We start from the raw sequence: 25,297 nt of genomic DNA on the forward strand, positions 1-25,297 counted from the left end.
GGCTTGCTTTCGTTGCAAAATCAGTCAAAAGGTGCAGTTTTTTTTTTTTGGCGATTTCACAGCTTGGACGTGTGTTGATTTTCGGGGCAATACGAGCTCGATTTGCTCGCTGTTCAACCGATCTGCTGCTGTTCGGTGCCGACGAAGGAGTGAATTGGCTCTCGCGAATTCATTCCATCAAGTCCCCTTAGGTGCGCAACGTTCCTTAGCGGATCCATCCGAAAGTTCGAGCTTGGTATTCGAGTTTTGTGCAAAGTTCGATTAACAAGGCCGATATTTGTTTCAAGGTAAAAATTTTCTACGTTGAATATTTGCTTGCTCAATAGGTTAACTTGCATACTTCACTGAGTGTTCTTGCATATCTTGATACATCATGGGACTGGATTGTTTATCCTGGAGATAAAATTGGAGTTTAATTGGATGTTTACTTTTGAGAAAATAAATTTTCAAATCTTAAAGAAAATTTTCTCAAATTGAAACTGGATTTTGGATGAGGAAAGGTGGATCCCCAATCTCATATTTTCGGCCACCCCCATGGAGTTTTCAAAATTCATACTTAATGGACTTATTTTTATTTTATTTTTGTCGTGCTTTTTTTTTTTTTTTACTGTTATAAAGTTTGCACATCTTTAAACAAACTTGCCCATAACACATGCTCCCCAATTATGCCTTGTCCCTCGGAAAACGTACATTAAAGGCAACATATGACTTCGATCTCGAAGTACGATCGTGCCCGTACGTGTGAATTAGATATCAAATCCTCGATCTCGAGGAGCGGATCGCTAATTCCTAAATAGAATTTCAAGGTTTGCCCTATGTATATAGGGACGACGGTAATTCTATAATATATTCATTTGCTAACCCTAATCTCGGGGGATGTTGTGAATAAAAATCGGAATTTCGGATTTAAAGGTGTTTTATGGGCAATATTGTTTATTTTTGTTCAAATTTCATTGTTTTCATAGTTTAAATAAATTCCTAAAAAATCCAAAAAAAAATGTCACGTTTTCTTAAGCTAAATCACATTTCTCTTCACTTTTTGCATGAAAATAATGTCTAATAAAATTAGAATTTTGAGGAATCAATTTCTTAAGTTAAATTAGATGTTACTTCACGTTAGGGTAGTTTTTACCTTTATTTTTTCATGAATCCGAAAATACACAAAAATATACCAAAAAATACCATCCACGTTGCATAGCATTATAGTTTAGTTTGCATTATTATATTTTCCTTGTCATGCATATTTGCCACGTCATTATGCCATGTCACGTATTTTTGCCATGTCATTACATCTCACATGTCATATAGGTAGATTGCATTAGCATTGCATTTAATAAAAGAAAACCCAAAAAAAAAAAAATTAATTCAAATCATCAAACTAAGGTTTTTTCATGAAAATCGGGTACCGAAAGGGCATTAATTGAAAAGTTAATGTAACAAAGTCCCCGAATCCATTTAATCTCTGGTTCGTATGAAATAAAGTATTTTCTCCCGAATACTTTATTTAGGTTTCTAATCTACCTACCATAAAAGATTAGTGGCGGCTCCAATTTAAAATCTTGGCGTGTAATTGAACCTAAGTTGCGATTCGGTAGGACTTGGGAGAGTCCGAATTAGGTTAGTTAATCTAATTAACCTAATAATCCGTTAACCCAAAAAAAAAACTAATTTTTAGGTCGCGACAGCTTGGCGACTCCGCTGGGGAATTAATTTTTTCGAAAAAATTCTGGTGGACTTAAGCCTAAAGTGATTTTCATGTTGATTCTCCTTGATTGATGATTTGGATTTGTAATTTGTTCGTTTTTTTTTCTTTGGGTGTTAATTGTTATATTGATTTTCTGATTATCTGCCTTTGTTTTGGATAATTGATAGCTGTGTCATATTGTAATTTAATATCTTGGGAATCATAAATTCTTGTGCATGAATTTTTATTTGTTTGCACTACACAATTTTCAAAACCTTAGTAAAATTTAGGATGGTATCAAGATTGGGAATCTCCTTAGCCTCGATCACGAGGAATGGGTGACCCCATCTTTGATCCCGAGCTTTGGTACGGAGGATCACCCAACCTGGCTATAATCTCATAGCATGGAATGGACCCTTGACCTAAATGAAATTCTTAAAGGCTGAGCATTGACCAATCTAATTTGGTACGGTTTGTCTTTAAGATTTCGAACTTTTTCAAAAAAAAAAAAAAATCATAAAAAGGGCACACACCCGACACCCGTCACGCGCATGTCCGTGTAATGTCATAATGTTGGTGGGTAAGCTTTCTGATCCTTTTCGTGCAAATTACTTATCCTCGTGTACTATTTGGGTCGGTCCATGATCTAGGTTAATTTATTCAATATTTTTATGGATCATTGGAGTATTCTTGATACTGTTTACATTATTGGTCTTCCTTAAAAAATTCTGTCATTCGAATTGGCCCACAAAGTCTTCATGAAAAACATTTCCAAGATTCTAATCTATCACCCAAAAAAAAAAAAATTTGAATCAGTGCATTTTTTATGAGAACAAATCAATCTCGATTTCAGCAATTTTGGACGAAACCGAGAGTTTTCTGAAATGGAGCATTGGTGTCGTGTTTACACTTTCACCTTGCTCACCTGTTGCACTCAAATGGAAAGAGTCTAGGCACATGTCATGGATTGACCTACTATTCTCATCAAGTGTACTTATTCATGTGTTTACCATTTCAAGGGATTAAGGTTGTTACGGATCCTCCACGAGAACCCTACGGCACACGGTCTAGGACAAGGAAGATGGCCAACAAAGCTGAAATTGCGGCGCTTGTTGAAGAAAAGGTGAAGGAACAAATGAAAGGACTAACCAAACAAATGTCCTTGCTGATGGACATGTTCAAAGCCCAACAGCAGCAACAATCCAGTTCAAGTTCCCAACTAGAGATGGTTCCGCCGGTGCGTCAAGGCCTTCGTTCTGATAAAGCTGTGGAAGTGGACGCCAACGAGACGTTACCCTTCGAGAATTTTATCATGACTGGAACTAATGCCATTGCACCTAATGTGACCACAGCCCCTATGATCAATACTTCCCGGATTCCCGTGGCTGAACCATCAAATGATGAAAGTGCAAAGCTATTGGCCAAGCTTGATCGGAGGCTTCGCGAGGTAGAGGGCTCACACCACCTGCCTCCCATTGACTTCTCCATTTATGCTAAGGTGCAAGTGCCGAAAAAGTTCAAAATGCCAGATTTTGAGAAGTATGAGGGTACCTCCAACCCTATCCAGCATATTCAGATGTACCAGTCATTGATGTATAAGTACATATCCAATGGCCCCTTCATGGTCCAAACTTTTCAAGCCAGTCTCAAGGATGCAGCAATGAGATGGTACATTGACTTTAAAATTAACCGGATGGAGAACCGGGAAGAGGCGGCCAATGCTTTTGTCAAGCATTTCAGATTCAACCTGGATATTACTGTTTCCAAGGAAGACCTCGAGCAAGCCGAGATGAAAAAGGGAGAGAATCTCAAGCGGTATGCCACTAGATGGAGGAATATCGCATCTCAACTAAGGCCCGAGCCTCCCGAGTGTGAGCTAATGAGGCTATTTGTGTCTACTCTTCCCCAAGCTATGAGATCACGATTGGTAGGAACCGCAGCCCAATCTTTCAGTCAACTCGTTATAATGGGTGAAGATATTGAGATTGCTATGAAGAAGGGATGGCTCGGTGATACTAGTTCAACAAGCAAGCGTCATCCGGGAAAGAAAGAACTGACAGCTGAGGTGAACATGGTCTATGCCCAAAAAGCTGCGGCTCAAAATCCTGGAAAGCAGGTTGCCGCTCAACAACAAGCCAGCTCTGGTCAACAAAATCAGCGGACTTATCAACGTAAGCCTCGGCAATATACTCCTCTTCCTGGAACAGTATCACGGGTTTTTTCTGTATTACAAAAGAAGGGGTTGTTGACATCAGAACCACAACGACCCAATCATGCATCCTTCCGCAACTATGACCCATCTAAGAAGTGTGACTACCATATGGGAGAACCTGGTCATTCAACCGATGAGTGTGGGGTGCTCAAAAATCGAATCCAAGATCTGTTAGATACGGGGGCATTTGCACTCCGGCCGACCGGACAGCCAAACGTTCAGAGTAATCCGCTACCCGATCACGGGGGCAATTAGTTTTGTTTTTGGGGAAGCGGGCAAAGACCTGAAGTAGTAACTTATTTATTTTTATGCAATCCCCTGCGTGGGATATTTCTTGCTTTTTAGGTGTTTAGGTTGCATTTTCATTTCCTAGGTTGATTGTCAGAGTCAAATTCCTCACCGTCGAGGAGTTTTTTGCATTTTGAATTCAATAAGATGTAATTTGTTGAGTTATCAATAAAATTATAGATGTTTTTTATTATATTTTGAATCTTGTCGAAGTATCTCAAACTAACCCGATGACGATAACCAACGATAAAAAAATATGTCATCTATGGTAAACACCGAGGGTTGGGCTTCTCCAAGATATCTCGTCCCGAGGTTTTCTAAAATTAAAATGTTTTGTAAAATTTTCAAAATAATGCCGTGTGTTTAACCCTGTTTATATATTTGACTCATTTATTAGATGTTTCAGGAATTTCCAAGGGGAAGGCAGCAAACCATGTATCCGGCTATTAGACAGTTGAAGCTTAATCATTGGACCATGTCCTGACATGCATCCTAATCTTTAGAGGAACGTATCTCTCACTAAGTTTGATCATTCCTAAAAAATAATGTCCCATTTTCCTTCTCGCAAGATCAACGGAATAAGCAATTATCATGAACTCCCAACTTGAGGCACATTCGGGGGCACTTCCAATCCCCCTTCATGGCAATGCCACGATCATTGGACATGATCCATTCTGATAGAAAATGGGGCAAATCGACAGCAAACTCCGACTTGGGAAGGGAAGTATCTCTTTCTCTATCTTATGTTATTCTCAATGTGACACTCATTTTCCTCTTTGCAGGAGCACATGATAAACATATGGTCATCTCCGAACAGTTATAGCATCTCAAGTCCTCGATTGACTGATCTCATGCGCATTTTTGTCTCCCCATTCCTTGAGATTTCTTTCACATCTGAATATACTTTATTTGCACTTTTTTTTTATTGTGAATAATTTAAATCAAATTGAATTTCATGAATTTCATTTTATCAAATTTTTGTCTATATCGCAAATCTTCATTGGGAGATAATTTAAATCAAGCAATCTTTGTGGTCCAAATGATCATACTGAATGAGAAAATTTCAGAATGATGAAAGGCAAGCCATTTCCATACACGTCCCGCATTTCTAATCCCTAGTGAGTTGAGTGAGAATTTCCATGCTCACAAGGTAAAGGTTATCTTGCGAAAAGTATGACGTTCAAGATGATATGGGGCATTCATTTCCTCTATCCAAACACTACAGGTTGTCATTTGCTAAACCCCTTTGAACGGTGGTTTCACTTCATACCCCTGTCGGGAATAACCCCACATTGGGGCAATTCATGAAAAGCTCAGAGAATGACTAGAATTTTCTTGCTTTCACTTGCATCAATCTTCAAGTGTATTTATTACATGAGAATTCTATGTTAGTTCAAGTGCCTTAGACATGACGAAGAGCATTTCCTTCATGTACCATACACACTTAATCCATTGCTTAACCCAATTTGAGCGGCGAATTCATTTCTTATAACCCGATCATCCGACAAATGAGCAAAGTGCCTTGGGGCAAAGTGAAACTCAAAAAGATCTATCGGCAAAATATGCAGAAGATTCAGATGAGACCCCCTCTTTCTTAAAAAAAAAAAAAAAAAGCCCAGAAGAAAATGGGAGTAGGGGGAAGAAAAGCAAAAGCTCACCATGTAGAAAATTTGGGGCATCCGAAAAATTCTGTGCACCCAAAAGGAGGAAAAAACAAGTGTAGCCTGAAAGAAAAGGCCTGCTCACATAAAAAAAAAAGTGAATCTTTGGATGGAAGGAGGTCTCAACTGGATTGGTTTACAATATGTTCCTCATGGATAGTCATTTTTTATGCAGATCGAGAGAAATTGCTCGCTCGGAGTGACATCCACGCTTAAAAGCGACAAGGATGGATGATCACGGATCTCATCTTCATACACCTCTTTTGTTATAAATAAGCCCTTCATTTTCAAGCCTACCCCGAACCTACGTTACAACCCTTACCGAAGTCTCTTTAGATTAGGGCACTTGAGCTAACGTAGGATTTCAAATGCTTATAAATGTCACTCGAAGAAGTGCAAGCAAGATCATTTATCTCATTTTGCAAGGTTCCTGACTTGTAAATCCGATGCAGCTGATGAAGATCTCATTTCACTTCTAAGCCTTATGACTCTTGTGAGTCCCCTTTGATCAACCTTTGACCGAGCCTGAATTACAGTCCTTGCAAAAGACCGCATGGATTGGTTCGGTCATACTAATTGCGAGAATAACTAGACCCTTGTCGAGTGTGATGATGACAGTTTTGAGTGTTTATCATGCCCGCAATGATGGTCGGGGTTTCAAAAGCCTTTTCATGAGAGTGAGTGAAAAGTTCTTTCTGACTGAAGGTTCCTCATTCAACTTAATCAAATTTATCGAAAGGATCAAACAAATAAATTCTCCAGTGGAAGCTTGGTAACGCGAACAAGTTTTGACTTAGGATGTTGCATTTTTGTTATGAACACAATTATTTGCAGCTTTATTTTAAGTGAATGAATAGGTATGATGCGATCGGCCTAGCCATTCCTTAACCATTGCTCAGAAAATCCAGGTAAGTTTGCTGAAACCGTTTCCAAATTGACCTTGGTTGTCATTTTAATTCCTATGTATGTTCGTGCTGATAAGGTCCGTGCAATATACCTATGTTATGTTTACGCTGATAAGGTACGCTTGACATATTCATTTTGTGTGCATACTAACAAGGTTTGTATCACACTCTTTTTGTGAATCGTATTGGCAAGTTTCAGGCGTCACATCATCTCTTGCATTCATACGGAGAGACCAGCTAAAACAGAGAAGGTTGCAAGAGACATTTTACTGACTCACGGTGACCCATTAAAACGGAGGTGGTCCCGAGAGACAATTTTACCGACTCATGATGACCCGCTAAAACAGAGATGGTCTCAAGAGACATTTTCAGCTGATACGTGACCCGCTAAAACGAAGGAGGTCGCGAGAAGCATTTTACCAACTCATGGTGGCTCACTAAAACGATGGCAGCCCCAAGAGATAAGATGGTACAGCTTGAACCATAACTCAAGCACATTTCTTCATTACGGATCTTGCGTCGTCTCGCATCGGAAAAAGTTTACGGTAAGAGATGGGCCTAGTACCTTGAGATCCTCGCTTCAGAAGCTTGGAAATCAGGGGAGTTGTCGACTTATGACGTATCCGGTAAAACAGGTATTCTCATATGCGATCCATATGCAAACTCCTCTAATGTGGAAAAAGAGAAGCTCTGGCGTATGTTATTTCTGGTATTGCACATCATGCATCATTTCCTTTTGGACCAAAAATTGGATTAGAACTCCCACAAAAAAAACAACAAAAAAAAATCATCATCAAAATTTAGGTTTCAATTTTGTCTTTGAGCAAAACCTCTGCGAGCCTCCACTCAAAGAGGGGCAGCTGTTGACACCTAAATTTTGACTGATCTTGTTAGTCATTTATTTTAAAATAAAAAATAAAAAAATAGGAATTAAACTTTAGTTCCTACCAAAAATAATTAACTCAGTTTTCATATCATGCATCGGATCAGCAGTAGATGGGCATAATTGAATTTTTTTAACTCAGTTGGATCTAATGGATGCGAGTAGGTCGGACCGACACCAAGGACTCATTATAGACAGATGCTCGTTTTCTTTGCTAGTAGAGGTACATGTTTGAGCAAAACTTAAATTCCTTAAAAAATTGTTGGAGATTAAATGCCTTAGCTAATGAATTTAACATCTCTAATAGCATATTAAAACTTTGGAAAGGGGATCAAGACATCGTCAAGTTTGGGGGGTTGGTGAGAATATAATTTGTAAGATTTTCTAATTGCAAGAGTATATTCTTTTTTAAAAAAAAGAGGCAAGATTATATTTCAAGGAAGGATTACACTGCACGGAATTGGAAGAGAATCGTGCGTGAAGATTCAATTTTTATCTTGGAGTCCAATCTTCTCATGCCTATAAAAGAAGGACGTTGACACATTCACCAGGGGTCGGCAAAAAAAATTCTGCTCATATACAGAAATACTCGTGAGAAATAAAGGGAAAGAGTAGGAAGAGTTCTGAAAAATTTCAAGCGACGCCACTTTGCTTCACCTTCGTTCAATGAACCCAATTGGAAATTGCAGTATACCCGTAGCTCGGAGCCGCACGCGACCAGCCCTCTGTTTAGCCGCTGTTGCAGTCTATTTCAGCCCCGTTTTATTTTGAAATCAACATCTAACCCATCTGCTACTTTGTGCTGGACTTCCCTGGTAGTTTGGGGCTTGCTTTCGTTGCAAAATCAGTCAAAAGGTGCAGTTTTTTTTTTTGGCGATTTCACAGCTTGGACGTGTGTTGATTTTCGGGGCAATACGAGCTCGATTTGCTCGCTGTTCAACCGATCTGCTGCTGTTCGGTGCCGACGAAGGAGTGAATTGGCTCTCGCGAATTCATTCCATCAAGTCCCCTTAGGTGCGCAACGTTCCTTAGCGGATCCATCCGAAAGTTCGAGCTTGGTATTCGAGTTTTGTGCAAAGTTCGATTAACAAGGCCGATATTTGTTTCAAGGTAAAAATTTTCTACGTTGAATATTTGCTTGCTCAATAGGTTAACTTGCATACTTCACTGAGTGTTCTTGCATATCTTGATACATCATGGGACTGGATTGTTTATCCTGGAGATAAAATTGGAGTTTAATTGGATGTTTACTTTTGAGAAAATAAATTTTCAAATCTTAAAGAAAATTTTCTCAAATTGAAACTGGATTTTGGATGAGGAAAGGTGGATCCCCAATCTCATATTTTCGGCCACCCCCATGGAGTTTTCGAAATTCATACTTAATGGACTTATTTTTATTTTATTTTTGTCGTGCTTTTTTTTTTTTTTTTACTGTTATAAAGTTTGCACATCTTTAAACAAACTTGCCCATAACACATGCTCCCCAATTGTGCCTTGTCCCTCGGAAAACGTACATTAAAGGCAACATATGACTTCGATCTCGAAGTACGATCGTGCCCGTACGTGTGAATTAGATATCAAATCCTCGATCTCGAGGAGCGGATCGCTAATTCCTAAATAGAATTTCAAGGTTTGCCCTATGTATATAGGGACGACGGTAATTCTATAATATATTCACTTGCTAACCCTAATCTCGGGGGATGTTGTGAATAAAAATCGGAATTTCGGATTTAAAAGTGTTTTATGGGCAATATTGTTTATTTTTGTTCAAATTTCATTGTTTTCATAGTTTAAATAAATTCCTAAAAAATCCAAAAAAAAATGTCACGTTTTCTTAAGCTAAATCACATTTCTCTTCACTTTTTGCATGAAAATAATGTCTAATAAAATTAGAACTTTGAGGAATCAATTTCTTAAGTTAAATTAGATGTTACTTCACGTTAGGGTAGTTTTTACCTTTATTTTTTCATGAATCCGAAAATACACAAAAATATACCAAAAAATACCATCCACGTTGCATAGCATTATAGTTTAGTTTGCATTATTATATTTTCCTTGTCATGCATATTTGCCACGTCATTATGCCATGTCACGTATTTTTGCCATGTCATTACATCTCACATGTCATATAGGTAGATTGCATTAGCATTGCATTTAATAAAAGAAAACCCAAAAAAAAAAAAATTAATTCAAATCATCAAACTAAGGTTTTTTCATGAAAATCGGGTACCGAAAGGGCATTAATTGAAAAGTTAATGTAACAAAGTCCCCGAATCCATTTAATCTCTGGTTCGTATGAAATAAAGTATTTTCTCCCGAATACTTTATTTAGGTTTCTAATCTACCTACCATAAAAGATTAGTGGCGGCTCCAATTTAAAATCTTGGCGTGTAATTGAACCTAAGTTGCGATTCGGTAGGACTTGGGAGAGTCCGAATTAGGTTAGTTAATCTAATTAACCTAATAATCCGTTAACCCAAAAAAAAAAACTAATTTTTAGGTCGCGACAGGAGTATATCCGTGATTTCGTCGAGTATCCGAGCATATCTATAAGCAATTTCTACTACACTATCGCCAACGATGAATTCCCCAGAAACGCACCTCCACCTTCTCGTGTTCAGCATAATGCGCTCTTCGATGTCGCTTGGAAAATTCTTCCTAGCCTTACTCATCTTGCTGCTAAACCACAGGATCACCGCAAGTAGTGCTCTGCCGCTAGGTTACGATGGAGACGAGGGAGAGGCTCTTTATGTTCTGAGAGCTGCTTTCAACAACTCTTTCTTGAACAGTAACTGGAGAGGCATACATTGTATGATAATTTGTTTACTGGTGTCTGGTTTGCATCTAATGGATGTTTGCATATAGAGTTCATTGAATAGTGAACGTGTAGGTTGTAAATTTGTAATAGAGGTTACTTAAAGACTGTATGTTTACTTGTGTATGATTGATTGAAGAATTACGAAGTGTGCATCAACTTTTCGGAACTGCGGACCGGAAACCCTTGGAACAGCTCGAGAACCGATCGTTAAGGTTATCATAATTAATGCGTATGTATTTTATGATTGTAAGGCATTCGAATCACTTTTTAATCTCTCCTAAATAGAAAAAGAGGACAAATCCAATTCCTACAAGATCAGCTAGAACTCAAGCTTTGATCACCCGGTTCCCAGAAAGGCCGACCATTCTTAACACAATCGATGCAACGCGACAACAAGCGAGAGAAAAGCTAACGAAAACATGTCTCAATTTGAAAACGACATCGAAGCGGATCAATTCGAAATCGACATGGCTACAGAAGGGTAGCAGCCGAATTATTGCGCACTGGAAAGATAGGAAACGAAACATAATTGCATAGTGGCTCAATTGAGACTGGCATTAACTTCTCCTTGCGTCCCTTCAGCTCACGACTTGAATTTATTGGTCAAAAACCGTGCGACCTAAGTTAGGGAAACATCGATGAACAAAAAAAAGTTAGGGAAACGTCCGTGCCTTTACGCAATTTTTTTACCCTTTAGGATGGACCGCCTAAATAATGATGCCTTCAAAGTCCAACTCACATAATGTTTTTCTTTTCACATAATATTTTTTTTAACTCCCGTTATTCCTTAATCCGGTTGCGACACTCCACTGGGAAGAATTTCGCAAAGTATACTAGGCGATTCAAAGGGGACTTGTATAGTTTGGGACATCACTTAGTAAATCAATTTAATGGACCAAACTTTATACCCCTATCATCACCTCACCATCAGTATATTCACTTAGGCTGTAGCTATCATAAACCCAAATACCGACATCATCTGGATTTCGAGCTTCAGTATTTCCATGTACATTTGACACACAGGTCCCGCAGCATTGATATTGTTCGCTTTGGGCGGAAACTTACATGGTTTTGTTCTTCTGGGCTTTGGCTCGAAAAAGGTCTCGTTGCAAGTTAAGGACAAGTGACATCCCATATATAGCAATTTACCTCACCACGCTCGGGCGACGTGGGATTCGATTCATTTCTGCCCCCTTCGACACCCACATGAGTCGCAGCACTCCCATTATGTTTCACCGTCAGAGCCCGCTCACGCTCTCGGCAGACCGGGTCGTTATAGGCCCACCTGTTGGGATACACGTAACATGCATAGGCAAATAAAACATAAACGCAGCGGAAGTAAATAAAAACCTATACACGTATCTCCAGAGGCGTAGTTCGTGCGTTTCAATCAAAAAACATGTGCAACAAAGGGGTTTAACGGATTACCTATTGAAGCGTGCTTGAAACGAAACAGGTTTAGATGTTCTTCGATCCGAGCCCCACAAGTGTCGGGTCTCTAGTTCAGACATACCACCAATCACTACGATGAACGGAAGAATGAGCGCGCGAGAATCACCACTTGAATTGTGCTAGCAATATTGTGGAATCAATTCTCACAACTCTAAAAAAATTCTGGTCTTTCGTATGAAAAGTGAGAGAGTATTTTTCATTCTCTCTTTTACCTCTTCACACGCACACGCGAGAATACTCTTTTTCTCAAAACAGCCCACTAGAATGGCACACACACTAAGAGCGTAAAAACTGTTTTCACGCTCGTGCACGAAGAGAAAAACGGAAAAAGCCGTTTGCACGGCACACACGATCTGATCGTGTGTGCAACGTGCACCACGTCCCACGGTCAACAACTATTTGTTGACCGTGCGAGACGTGCACATGGCCAGCAAATGTGCTGGCCGTGTGTTACGTGCACAAAATTTTTATTAGTTTATTTATTATTATTAAAAAACAATATATATGATATATCATACATATATATATATAAAGACAAAAAACAATATATATATATAAATATATATATATATACCAGCATGTGTGCAATTTCGGGCACATCAATATGTGTCGATTTAGGACGTGCGTGTGCATCATATGCACATAGCCCATGACCAAAAATAAAAAATTAAATTAAATCATATTTAATCTAATTTCAGTCCGACTAATTCAATAGTCGTGATTGCAAACATATTTGCAATATCAACTTTCCGTTCAATGTCATTATGAATTGGTTATGGTGTGTGACATTTCTAAGTTCATCACTGAGCTAGTAGTAAGACATGCACCAACACATTAGAACATCCAAGAGAATTGATTGTCCCGATCAATCTCCGGGTCCTACAAGCCATGAGTGACATCTAGCAATATGTCATGGCTACCTAGACAGTGTGAATGTTTTAAGAACATAATGAACCCGTCGGCTTTGACTACAGTGTAATTCAATCCCTCTGTCTTACTATATCCCGATCGAACAAAGACCATGGAGTATTTGTCAAGTCACCGATTCGATCATATGCACAAATCTAATCGACATGCATTCAAACGAGACATGAACATTTCATTCTCGGTTACAACCCCGGCCGAGGATTTCAATGCATTGTCATAATTAAATTGCATAGGATATCATACCTTGCATGTGACAAGGAGACAGATTCCATTTTGCGCACACGTGTGACTTCGTATGTGCATGAACTGCGACCATCAAGTACGGATACGGATCAACGAACCATTAATATGCGTCCTCGTGAACTATAGCCATCCAACACACAAGTCAACACTATGCCTCAGGTCTAAGGATTATTTACACAAGACCAAATCATGAACGATTAGACATTGACCACGCTAAAAGCTTCCATGTCGCTAATCGTTCAATGTGTGTCACGTTCGGTGAACACTGTCGATACAAGCACCTGTGTTCTAACTCGGGCATCGCAATACCCAATGACTTGTGACTCGTCATTCCCTTAAGCATCCAATGCTCAATGGTGAAGTTAAGAACACATCGGTCTCAACAGGATCATTGATATCCATTCAATGATCCATCAACCAGGAACAGTTTAAAGATTCGGTTTAACCGTGAATCTGTCACACATATTCTCAACGTCTCAAGAATAGGTCCAACCACAGCTGATCTTGTGGAATTTATTCATATAAGTAAATAATTGGACAAATGAATAAATACGTCTTTGCCATTAATTAAATAATAAATTGAAAATACAACTGAAATCTCTAACATGTAACTATTACATAGTCGCTTTGGGGCATATCTCTAACACCACCGTCTTTCGCCTGTTTCGTCTATGGTAACAATGCTCTTCATATACAATGTTCTGCGTGTTTGGCACGGCGATTGGACCTTTTTTCTACATTAAAGGGAGCAGGAGCTCCAATATGGGATAAGAATTCCAAGGGAAATGCGCCATGCAATAGCAGAAATTAATTTATTTTCTAAGCACTACAATTTCGTATATTGGAAGAAAAGAAAAAGGAAAGATCTATACTTAATTTGCGCTGCTTAGTAGGATTTGTATGACGGGAGGTTTGATCCTGAGGGTAATTTAGAGGTCCCTTTGACTCACAAGTTTCATGGTTTGTGGTAGATCATCAATTTCCACATTTAAAGACAACCAAATTGTAATTGAGAGGTCCCGTTGACTTGGAAGTTTCGCGGTTTGTTCCCCAAGACTTTCCAGGGCAAAGTTCCCGCGTGGGACATTGGTGCCACTTTCGGCCTCACTGGGCATGTGCTTCGAAGTTGATGAACTGGCCCACAAGACAGTGATAGGAGTTGGGATCGATTCAGGCCACTCGCTCCGTTTGACTTTTCTGCAGATCCCTTTCCACACGCTCTCCTACCTCTTTCTCCTATTCTCAGGAATCCTCTGCCTCCTCCTCCTCCTAGTCTAAATTTCAAGACTTCACATGCAGTAGCTAATTGTCACAAATCGGTACTTGTCATCGTCTTTCACCAACTTAGTCTATCAAGCTCCATCGGATGTTGCGCGATATGAGGCCTTTGGGCCTCGGAGCTACCGGTATGGTCTCGTCGTCAGCTACCCTTTTTGGATTTCGAGTGAACTAGAGTAGTATTGTGCCTATTCGAATTTCGAGATTACCTGCAAAGAGATATACCCTGTATATTTTAGTGTGTCAATGATGAGTACATGAGCCTATTATAAGCTTTGTTGGATGACTAATATAAAGTAACATAATATTACGATGCAATCAATTAGAAAAATATCCATAATACCCTAATTATCCTAAATAGCAATACCATCCCACTCAAACTCAAGGTGGCGTAGAAGAAGTCAACTGGAGTCTGAAGAAAAGATCTTGAAAAAGACCTAATGGATGTGTCTTTATGAAGATATCGGGAATCTGATCAATAGATAAAGTGGGAACTAGTCATGCAATTTTGAGATTGTATGAAATCATAGTCTATTTCAATATATTTGGTGTGCTAATGGAAAACATTATTATCGGGCTATTTGAATATCACTCAGGTTATCGGAATAAATGACTCTTTAACCATTATGAGGGGCTTCCATGTCTTCTAATAACCATCGCAACCATAGTAATTCTAATGCACTACCAGCAAGAGCACGGTACTTCGCTTCGGTGATAGATTGAGCAACAATGATATGTTTCTTACCACGCTATGACATGAGTGAGGTACCAAGAAAGAAGCAATAGACTGTAGTGGAACGACAATAAAGAGGGTCACCAGCTCAGTCAGCATTTGAATAAGCCCTCAACTCTAAAGTAGAATGGGCAGAAATGTGAAGACACTGAAATAAAGTACCATTGACACAACCAAGAATATGAAGAACAATAGCAAAATGAGTCAGACGCGGTGCGATCATGAACTATCTGACTATTTGAACAACATTAGGCGAAATCGGAACAAGTAACAATGAGATATATGAGACTACCAATCAACCATCAATAAAGTATATAATTCAAAAGAACAGTCCCATCTTTGCCATCAAAGTTTGCATTTGCTTCAATGAGAATTGAAGCAATCTTGTTATCAATGAGTTCCACTCGAGAAAGAAGATCAGTGACACATTTCGCTTGAGATAAATAATAGGCGAACAAATCTGAAGCAATATCCAAGCTTAGAAAGTAACCAGGTCGCTTGGGATAGATAATAGCGGTAGTACATGTTCGCCAACATGAACAGAAAAGAGGCATCGTTTGATGTGTAACGGCCTGAATTTCTACCAGAATTGAATTAACGAGCTGTTGGGTTAGCGTTGAAGTTAAGTTATGGGTAATTATGAATTGGGATAAATTGGGAGGAGTGTGCCACTTGGTGGCTGTGTGTCACGAGTGGCGTGCATGGAATGCCATGTGGCACCATGTGGCAGCCCACTTCCCTCTATAAAAGTAAGACTCTCTTCCTCTCACTCATTTTTGGTGAAATTCACGATCACTCATTTTTAGTCGTCGGGTTTAGTACTCTGTTTGTTGAGCTTCGGCTCACTTCTGCTTGTTGAACTCTTTTCAGTTACCCAGGTACCGACGGCTAAGGATGATGGTGGTGACATTGGAGCCGTTGATGGTGGCGGAGTTGAATAATCGTGATAGCGCTTGGAAGTAGACGCTTTCCTTTTGAATTCTCCCAAGTGTTGTTCAATGATCAACTAATGTACATGAACGATTACATGAAATATATATGAAACAAGGTGTTTATGGTATCAGGTAATGTTGTTATGTATAAATGAGTGTTTTTTTATTAGGTACAGGTTAGTGGAGCCCTATAAAAGCTATATGTTTAAGCGTCGTGCCTATGTCCTTTGATTGCACTTGTATGTTTTGTATGGCTGCTGGATTATTTACGTTTCTAATTTTTTGCATGCATCCTCTATTGTCTATGATATAATATTAAAATAGAGCGCAATTAGTAAGTAGGTGGCAGGGCCGAGAAGACGCCACACAATGAGGGGTGGGATTGCGAGGAGATAGTGGTGGCGACAGTGAAGCGGACTGTCAGGAACGTGGTGGAGGAGTTCGCCTGGGCAATGGGCGAGGGGCTCATGCTTGATGTGGAGGCGATGAAGGTTTTTGGCGCGTACAAGCCCTCCGGCGGGCGGTGCGCATTCAACGGACAGACACGAGCTGTGCTTTTGCAACGATGGTTCAAATCCCACGAACGGTTCGTTTTGCAAAGGTAAGAATGAGGTTTGTGCACGTTTCTGCATTTTGTCCGCCAATCGCATGATTGCTTTTTCCAATGCTTGTCACATGTCAATTGCGTGTTTCTACATATTTTGATGTCGCAGCAGCATTTATTGCTCAATCTCCTAACTAATACTTGTTCAAAATTTGAATGGTAGCCACTTGTGCATGTATATTTCAGTATGTTAGAAAGTCCACTATAAAAATTTATGATCAATAAATAAAGAGAGGTCACATATATGTTGGTAAAGTATAAGCCGTAATCAAATGAGGCGAGATATTTTTACACTCCTCTCGCATGCAAACCGGATTAAAAACCACACATAGAATATGACTAATGGAGGGCGGCACAACTGAAATAAATTGGGCCAATACCTTGATCCAATAACAGGTCCAAAATGTGCTATTTGCTTCCGACAAGAGAGCCAACGGGGGTCATCATCGTAAATCACGAGACATGGGTCCAATCCGGCATGGCTGATGTTAACCAAGTGCCGAGTCAAACTCTGGTTTTGCCAAAGTCAAGAGCTTCTCATTTTTCTGTCATTCTCAAGGCACAGCATGGTTTTTGTACTCTGCATCCTCTTCCTTGTTTGCTCCCACCACCATGCCCCTTTCGATGGATCTTACCATGTCATCTTGCGCTCTCTCCTTGCTCTTCATCATGTCCCTCCATATTCACTTCCCGGTGCCAGCTTCCGGCGAGTTCCCACCGTTCCGAGAGTGCGCTCCTTTTGTTTGCGGAGATCAACAAATCAGCTATCCTTTCAGGCATAATGAGCGACCGAGTTACTGTGGGTATCCTGGCCACGAACTCGGCTGTGACGGACATAACCTGACCTTGTCCATGATGTCACCGGAATATCGGGTGATCCACATGGATAGGAATGCGCAGGTCCTCGAGGTGGCGAGGACTGATATAGTGGAAGATGTGTGTCGAAAAACCGATGTTGACACCACTTTAAACTTCACTCTCTTCAACTACGCCTCTAGTGATATCAATTTCACCTTGTTCTACAATTGCAATGTGTCGCCGTATTCTCTATCTTATTTGTTCTTATGTCGCACACAATATGGCTACCTTGTTCGGAACGCGGACCTTGATCCCCAGTCCCCACGATGCAACTTCAGGGCCCTTGTCATGATTGCAAGCGAAGCTCTAGCTCTACTGCAGTCACCTGACGAGAGCAACCGTAGCGCTATTATTGAGGTCCTGAGCAAAGGCTTTGAGATCACCTGGATTGCCGACACATCGCAGTGCGATGATTGCACCAAATCGGGGGGAAGATGTGGGTATGGCTGGACAAGGCAAGAGTTCAATTGTTTTTGCTCTGATGGAGTCTATTCAACGACCTGCGACCGACAAAGTATGCACGCTTACTCTGCAACCTTCGCTGCCTTGTGTCCTAACAGGGAAAACCTGGCATCCACTTACTAGTTTCATCACTACTTCATTTGGTATTTGACTTGATAAGGCTTTGTGTCCTAGCAGGGAAACCTGGCATTTTGGGGACAAAATCTATCCTAGGTAATCCGCTGAACTATGATTTTCACTGAGTATTTTCCATATTCGCAACTTATTAGCCTTGATAAAGTGATGAAGTGAGATTGTTGTTTGAAATATCCTGCTTTTTTTTTTTTTTAGGAATAGCTACAACAGGTACTGCAACTGTGATCGCCCTTATTTTAATACTTTCCATCAGGAAGAAACCAATGATCAGAAAGATTATGGCTTTAGTGAAGCAGAGGAACGAACATTTAGATGGCGAAATGAAAATTGAGGGACTTGTCTCTTTGAGAAGATACACCTACAGAGACATCAAGAGGATGACCAACTATTTCGAAGAGAAGTTGGGTCAGGGAGGCTATGGTTGTGTGTACAAAGGCAAGCTTCAAGATGGTCAACTTGTGGCGGTGAAGCTTCTAAAGAAGCTGAAAGGCGACGCCGAAGAATTTTTCAATGAAGTTGTGAGCATTAGCAGGACTTCTCATGTCAATGTTGTCAGCCTCCTGGGGTTCTGTTTTGAAGGAAGTAAAAGAGCTTTAATCTATGAGTTCATGCCCAATGGATCCCTTGAGAAGTTCATCTTTAACAGGAGTAACGCATTGGAGGTAGATCAACTACTGAGTTGGGACACTTTGTATCAGATTTCCCTTGGCATAGCTCACGGGCTAGAGTACTTGCATAGAGGCTGCAACACAAGGATCTTGCACTTCGACATAAAGCCCCACAACATTCTTCTTGACGCAAACTATTGTCCCAAGATTTCCGACTTTGGTCTTGCCAAAATATGCCCAAGAGAAGAGAGCATCGTGTCATTTCTTGGTGCCCGAGGCACCGTTGGATACATTGCTCCGGAGCTGATCATAAGGAACATCGGGGTGGTTACTCACAAATCAGATGTGTATAGCTACGGCATGATGGTTCTTGAGATGGTCGGCAAGAGGAAAAATGTTGAAGTCGCAGTAGATCGAACTAGCGAAACATACTTCCCTCATTGGGTCCACCGACGCCTGGAGCTTCAAGAAGAGCTTGGGCTGCGCGGGATCACAAATGAGGAGGACAAAGTAATCGCGAAGAAGATGATTGTAATAGGCTTATGGTGCATTCAGATCGATCCGAGAGCTCGGCCATGTATGACGCAAGTTGTGGAGATGCTAAAAGGAAGTGTTGACGCCTTGCAAATTCCTCCCAAGCCATCCTTGTCATCACCCTCAAGATCGCTCGTAGCTTGTCCATGTGAAAGTTCATCTCTACAAGAGAACAATGATTCAAGTAGGAGTTATTCAATATCAATTATATGAGACCGGCATAGTTTGTAACAAAGATTTTAGTGGAAAAAAAGCAGCTGCATTGAGCTATTCATAAATTTGTAATCAAATGTCTAGATTGAATTGATGAAAATGAAGAAGAGGAGGACAAAAATGTGTTATTGACACCTAAATCTTCACGTATGGGTTTCTATCCCATGTCATCAAATTAGGAATATAATTTCTTCACGTAAATTGACCCCTTAACCCAAAAAATTGACCCCGTATCATTTGTTATTTGCATTGCTTGCTACAACTCGTAACGATTAGGGACATTCATAGATGAAAATTAAAATAAGTACAAAAAATTATATAATTAAAAAAAAGGAAACAAGACTCACGAATCAATTTATATTTTCACAAGCACATTAACTTTGTCATTTTGAAGCCCATCTAGTGGGTTCACGCCCGGCCCACAAGAGAGCTTTGGTGGCCGTCCACACGCTCTCAAATGGAGCATGCATCGGCCAGCCACCCATGAAGAATTAGGAGGGAAAAGTTGAAAAACTGAAAAATTGGAGGGACAAAGAGGAAGCATTCTTTATATGGCCTTAAGCATGCAAGGGAGTGTTGGGGCTAACAATATAACAAACAATCAGCTCTCAATATGGTATTGCAAATAAATCAATGTGTGTGACGCTAGTAAGTAAATCAGAGCAAAAGATAAGCAAATCACACATCAAATTGTAGTGGTTCAACTCTAGAACAAAGTCAACGTCTACTTTCAGACTAATAGCCTTAACAACGGCTGAATTCCACTAGTAAATAGTAACACAAGTTACAGTTAACTAGTATATTTCCCTTCACTTGATAAATCACATTATCAGGATACAAGAATATTGCACTTACTCTTGTACACTTGACACATAGCTATTACAATGCTAGACCAAATACATAGAGATACACAGAATAAAGTCAATGACAATTTCGAGCTAGAGAGACAATTGCAGTATTTTCACGTAGCTAATTTTTGTTCTCAACACCACTGTTCTTTATATAAATATGTCCATTGGAGACCTCCTTTGGTGTTCAGCTAGTCGCTGAAGAGTGACTGGGGTTCTTTGCCAGTATCGGGATTGCTCCTGCAGTCACATCGCTAACTTACGCAGGTTTCTCAAAAAGACTATTGCTGTAGCTATCCTCTTTTAGAAATCTGTCAGCGACTTTTTTAATACTTAACATAGTTTGTCAGCTACGGAATCCAGAGCTTCAACGGCTATTTTCTATACCATCAATAGTCTTCTTCCAGTGCGTATCTCACTATCGTCAAACCAAATGCATCCTAAGTAGCACTGACACCGACACCGACACGAGACACGGGACACGACACGACACGACACTCCGACACGTCAATTTTAAAAAATAAAAATTTTCGACACGTTGGAGACACGTTGTATATTAAATATATTTTATATATGTACGATAAATTATTATTTTTATAATTTTTTATAAAATAGAAAATTTATCAAAAGAGTTCTTATAATCAAAGAAAGCTCACACCATGAATACTCCAATAATTTGATCCTAACCAGCCTAGAAAATAAATAAATAATAAAAAAAAATCCTGTTATCTGCACACTTCCCCTCCTCTCTCACGTCTCCTCCCCTTCTCTCTTTACTTTTTAAAAAATCTCTGACACCTTTCTCCTCCTCTCTCTCTCTCTCTCTCTTCTCTGTCTCCCCTTCTTTTCTGTTTTCAAACTTTCACGTTCACCGAAAACCTCTCTCCTCTCTGCTGCACCCCCTCTGCCTCTTTACTTCCTGAAAAAATCTCCCCCGCTTTCTCTCTATCAGTCCTCTCTGTCTCGCGACCAACTACGGCATCGACCACCATGATTTGTGCTACGGGCTCTGTCCTCCGGCTCGTTTGCTCTCTCTGCTCCGGCGCACACGAAGGCCGTTCTTCGCTTGGGCGCTCGCGTCACCGGCTCCCTCCCTCATCTCTCTCATGGCCCGAAACGCTCCTCCCCCTTCCCCCACTGTTCTCTGCCCTTCGGATCTGCTTTTCCCCGCCCTCTTTCCTCACCAACTCGCGTGTCCCCGGCGTGTCGCTGGCGTTGACTACGTGTCGGACCTCCGACATGCGTTGACCGCGTGTCGAACGCGTGTCGGACCGTATCGGACGCGTGTCCGTGTCCGACACGTGTCCGACACCGACACGCCGAGGGGTTTGGCGTGTCGGTGCTTCATAGAATGCATCACTTACACATTCTAATGCACACTATTACCGGTGTAGATTATGAATGGCCTGGCTAAACTTCTTCAATGAAGATACCAACTAAGGGTCTTTTTGGCGGTGATTCTGATCATCCGTTTTTGTTCCCAGAAACAAAAAAGGATCAGAAACATGTTTGGTAATGAAAAAAAATGATTTTGATTCTGGTCCCGGGAACACTTTTGGACCACTTTTTGGAAGCAAAAAAAAGATGATTCTGGTGTTTTGGAACACTTTTGGGATCACTTTTTTACACAATATACTTATGACTTATCATTCATACTTATAATTAAAATTTTAATATAAAATAGTATTATTTAAAAAAAAAAGTCCACGTGGATTTTCAACTTTACATAAATTAAAATTCAATTTTAAAAATTGCTAAAAACTAATTTTCTTAAATTAAAAATTTTATTTAAGGAAAATTTAATAAAAAAATTTAAAAATTTAAGAAATGGGGGAAATAAAAAATATTTAGATTTTTAATTTAATAATTTAAAAATAATTAAAAAAATTAAGATTGAAAATAGCTAAAATTTTGAAAAAAAAATCTCGTCACCGGATTCTTCCCCTCCCCCCCCCCTTTTTTTTTAAAATTAGTTTTTTTTTTTGTAAAATTTTAAGCCTATTTTTAAATTCAATTTAAATTTATATTTAAAAAATTATTTTTTAGAAAATTTTTAAATCTAATTTATTTTTTATATTAAGGGACCTATAATAGCATTTTTTTTCAAATTTTTAGCTATTTTATTTTCTATTCTAATTAAGTTTGTATTTTTTATTTCCTATTATGTTTTTTTCAACTTTTATCTTTTTTATTATTATTAAAGACCGGACCCAACCCTCCGCGTCGCGAACTAAATCTCCATTTTTTCTCCATTTTTCGAGCCGCACAAAAATTTTGTCGAGTCGAGTGAAGAAAAAATCAATGTAGTTGAGTTGCAATTCTTGTAAGCTTGTACGATGTGTAATTACAAGAGTGCAAAACTATAGGCGATTGCACAATGAGGAGCTTTTCTTTTATTTTTTTTGGGTAATCAATCTAAAAGTCACGAGAAATAATAACAAACAAATGATTTAGACAAATTCTGTAAATGTAATACGAATTACTTTTCAAACGATATAAACGATTGCATACTCATGAAAAATTGACAAACGAATTGGGAACGGAAATTTTGTTACTTTTTCTTTTCTTTTCTTTTTTTGCTTCATAATCACTATTTGATTATTTTCCCTCTTTGCCATCAAATGTGATTATATAATTATTTGATTTAAATGACAAATTGGGAACGGAAATTTTGTGCAGCTACCAAACGCGTTTCTGTTCCAGGAACAAAAATTTTAAACAGTTACCAAACGCGTTTTGATTCTCAAAAAATCATCCAGGGAACGGAATCAAAAAAAGTGATTTTGATCGGAATCATTTTTTGGGAACGGAATCACCGCCAAACAGACCCTTATTGTTTTGGATCACATTTCGATAGCATTTTACATCACAATGCGTGATACATGTTATATGCATAGTATTTGATTTCTAGACATTCCGGCGCGAGGCGCGATTTTTCGCTCGCATATGAGGTGTTACATGGTCACATGTCGCTGCCCATGAGGTCGCCCCAAACCGACCTTCGCGGGTGTCCACAGCCCAGCATGTCGTGTTGATCTTTTGCAGCCCAAGTGATCCGTAGGCGGCCTGGGAGTATCCGTGACCGCTATCCAACCTTTTAACGTGCCAAATGGAGTCTTGATGCCCGTTGCACAGACTGCGTAAGGGTCGGAAAGCGGGCGTCAAGGCCTTATTTGGGCGTCAATTACGGGTCCGGTCATGTTTCCTCCACTTTTCCGTAAGCTGGTAGCCAATTTAGTTCAATTTTCAGCATTATGTTCATCTTTAGAGGCATTACATTTAGTCTTGAGTTATATTTGAGTCATTGTCACTATGAGGGGAAAATGAACAAAAAAAAAAATAGAGTTGCATTTAGTTAATAATCACATTTTTAGGACTTAGTTAATTCATGCTTAGTCTATCTTTTATTTGGTTAATCGCATGTATTAATTTTATGCATAACCCATGAGGTCCTTGCCGGGGTTTAATAAGGAGGCCATATATTAATTTTGCCCGATACGCCTCGTGATTTTCCTTTGTCGTACCTTATTTTACGTTAATGCTATTATATTTTGCTTTACTATTTTTTTAAATTTGATTGTATGAACACCCTTTGCTTGATAATATACAGTTGCACATTTCATTTTGTTAGGAAAATATAAAAGTGAAAGATAAAAGAGATCATGTGATACATATTTTTACAAAAAAGAAAAGAAAGAAAGAAAGGAAGAAAGAAGAAAGGTACCAATTTAGGGGGTTCGATAAGTATTTAGCGTAACCAAGTCCCCAATATGAATATCTGGTTGTAAAACGAACTCCCCCATATTACTCGATATCTAATTGACACATGGCAACTCTAAACAAAAACCAATTTGTCATAGTAAAAATTAGTAAACCAATATTGCTATCGGTAGGCTTGGGAAAGCACGTGCTATGCGTAAGCGTTACCTCGCAAGATGAACTATTTACGCCCACTCGATTACTTGATAAACCCCTCGAAAATTAAGCCCCTCTAGAACGTCATGACGTGCATTATTTTGTATTATCAGCATATTTTTTCAACTATCCATATGGGATTTAGATTGTCCAATAGTGATGACATGTTAAACAAAATTTGCTGAATAACCTCCATTCATGTGAGTCCAATTCTCATGATCTATTGAATCGGATTGGTCCGCGGGAGAAAGAAAATGGGTAAGAAATAAAGCCCAAAAAAAAAAACCATTAAAAAGAAAAATTGGAGGGTCCGGGTGCGAAACGTAACACACAAGTTTTCTTCTCCATGACGACGGCAACTCACTTAATGGTGCTAATTTCCAAACATTAGTCATCATCAAAATAGTTAATAGACATTAGGTAGACACATGTAGTCATGGAGTTTATAAACTTGGAGGTAATCAAGTCAAAGAGCAAGACCCTCACTTCTACTAAATTCAATGAATCGTGGAACTTTCTTTTAAAGGGCCGTGGAAAGAAATTCGCCTTGTTCACTAAAGTGAGAAAGAAGGAAGTTTTCAACATGCTCATAGTGTTGAGATTGATGTCTTGTATTCTGTTGTCCAAGAGAGTATGAGGCGGTTCCAAAAGGCCCCCCGACGACTGGATAGCGCTCCTAAGCCGCCAGAGGTGTTTTATGTTCAGTCATAGAAAGATTTATATGAGAAAGTTAAATATTTTAGGCTATATGAGCAATTTTATAATTTGTGCCATGTAGGGTTTCGCTATATATATTTAGGGCAAAACAAGTCTCTAAAGTGAGAAGGTGTGAGAAAGAGTGGCTGTACACTTTTCTACATTATTAATGAAATGAATCTCTTCTCCTCGTGGATGCGGATAGGCGAAACATCTCCCCTCTTGAACCACGTAAATTCTTGTGTTGTGCGAATTTTCACTACTTTCTTGCATCATTGATAGGATCGAATTTAGATATTCAACACATAGATCTTAAATATCCCCTTGGAAAAAAGAATAAAAAAGAATAAGAGAGAGATGAGGAAGAACCCCAGGCTGTTGCTTGGAAAGTATGTTGTTGACCGGTGA

The 25,297-nt window shown here is 39.4% G+C and overlaps 2 protein-coding genes across 2 annotated transcripts; both read left to right on the forward strand.

The window, feature by feature from the left end:
- Positions 1 to 2,765: 2,765 nt before the first annotated feature.
- Positions 2,766 to 4,151, forward strand: LOC115733255. Its single transcript, XM_030663917.2, has one exon. It carries the CDS (start codon positions 2,766 to 2,768, stop codon positions 4,149 to 4,151), a length of 1,386 nt encoding a protein of 461 aa, XP_030519777.2.
- Positions 4,152 to 18,338: 14,187 nt separating this feature from the next.
- Positions 18,339 to 19,430, forward strand: LOC125315585 (PR5-like receptor kinase). The gene has a single exon (XM_048280895.1). The coding sequence runs from the start codon at positions 18,339 to 18,341 to the stop codon at positions 19,428 to 19,430; it is 1,092 nt and encodes a 363-aa protein (XP_048136852.1).
- The last annotated feature ends 5,867 nt before the right edge of the window (positions 19,431 to 25,297 follow it).

Source organism: Rhodamnia argentea, chromosome 6 (assembly GCF_020921035.1).
Source record: "Rhodamnia argentea isolate NSW1041297 chromosome 6, ASM2092103v1, whole genome shotgun sequence".
NCBI classification, from domain to species: Eukaryota; Viridiplantae; Streptophyta; class Magnoliopsida; order Myrtales; family Myrtaceae; genus Rhodamnia; species Rhodamnia argentea.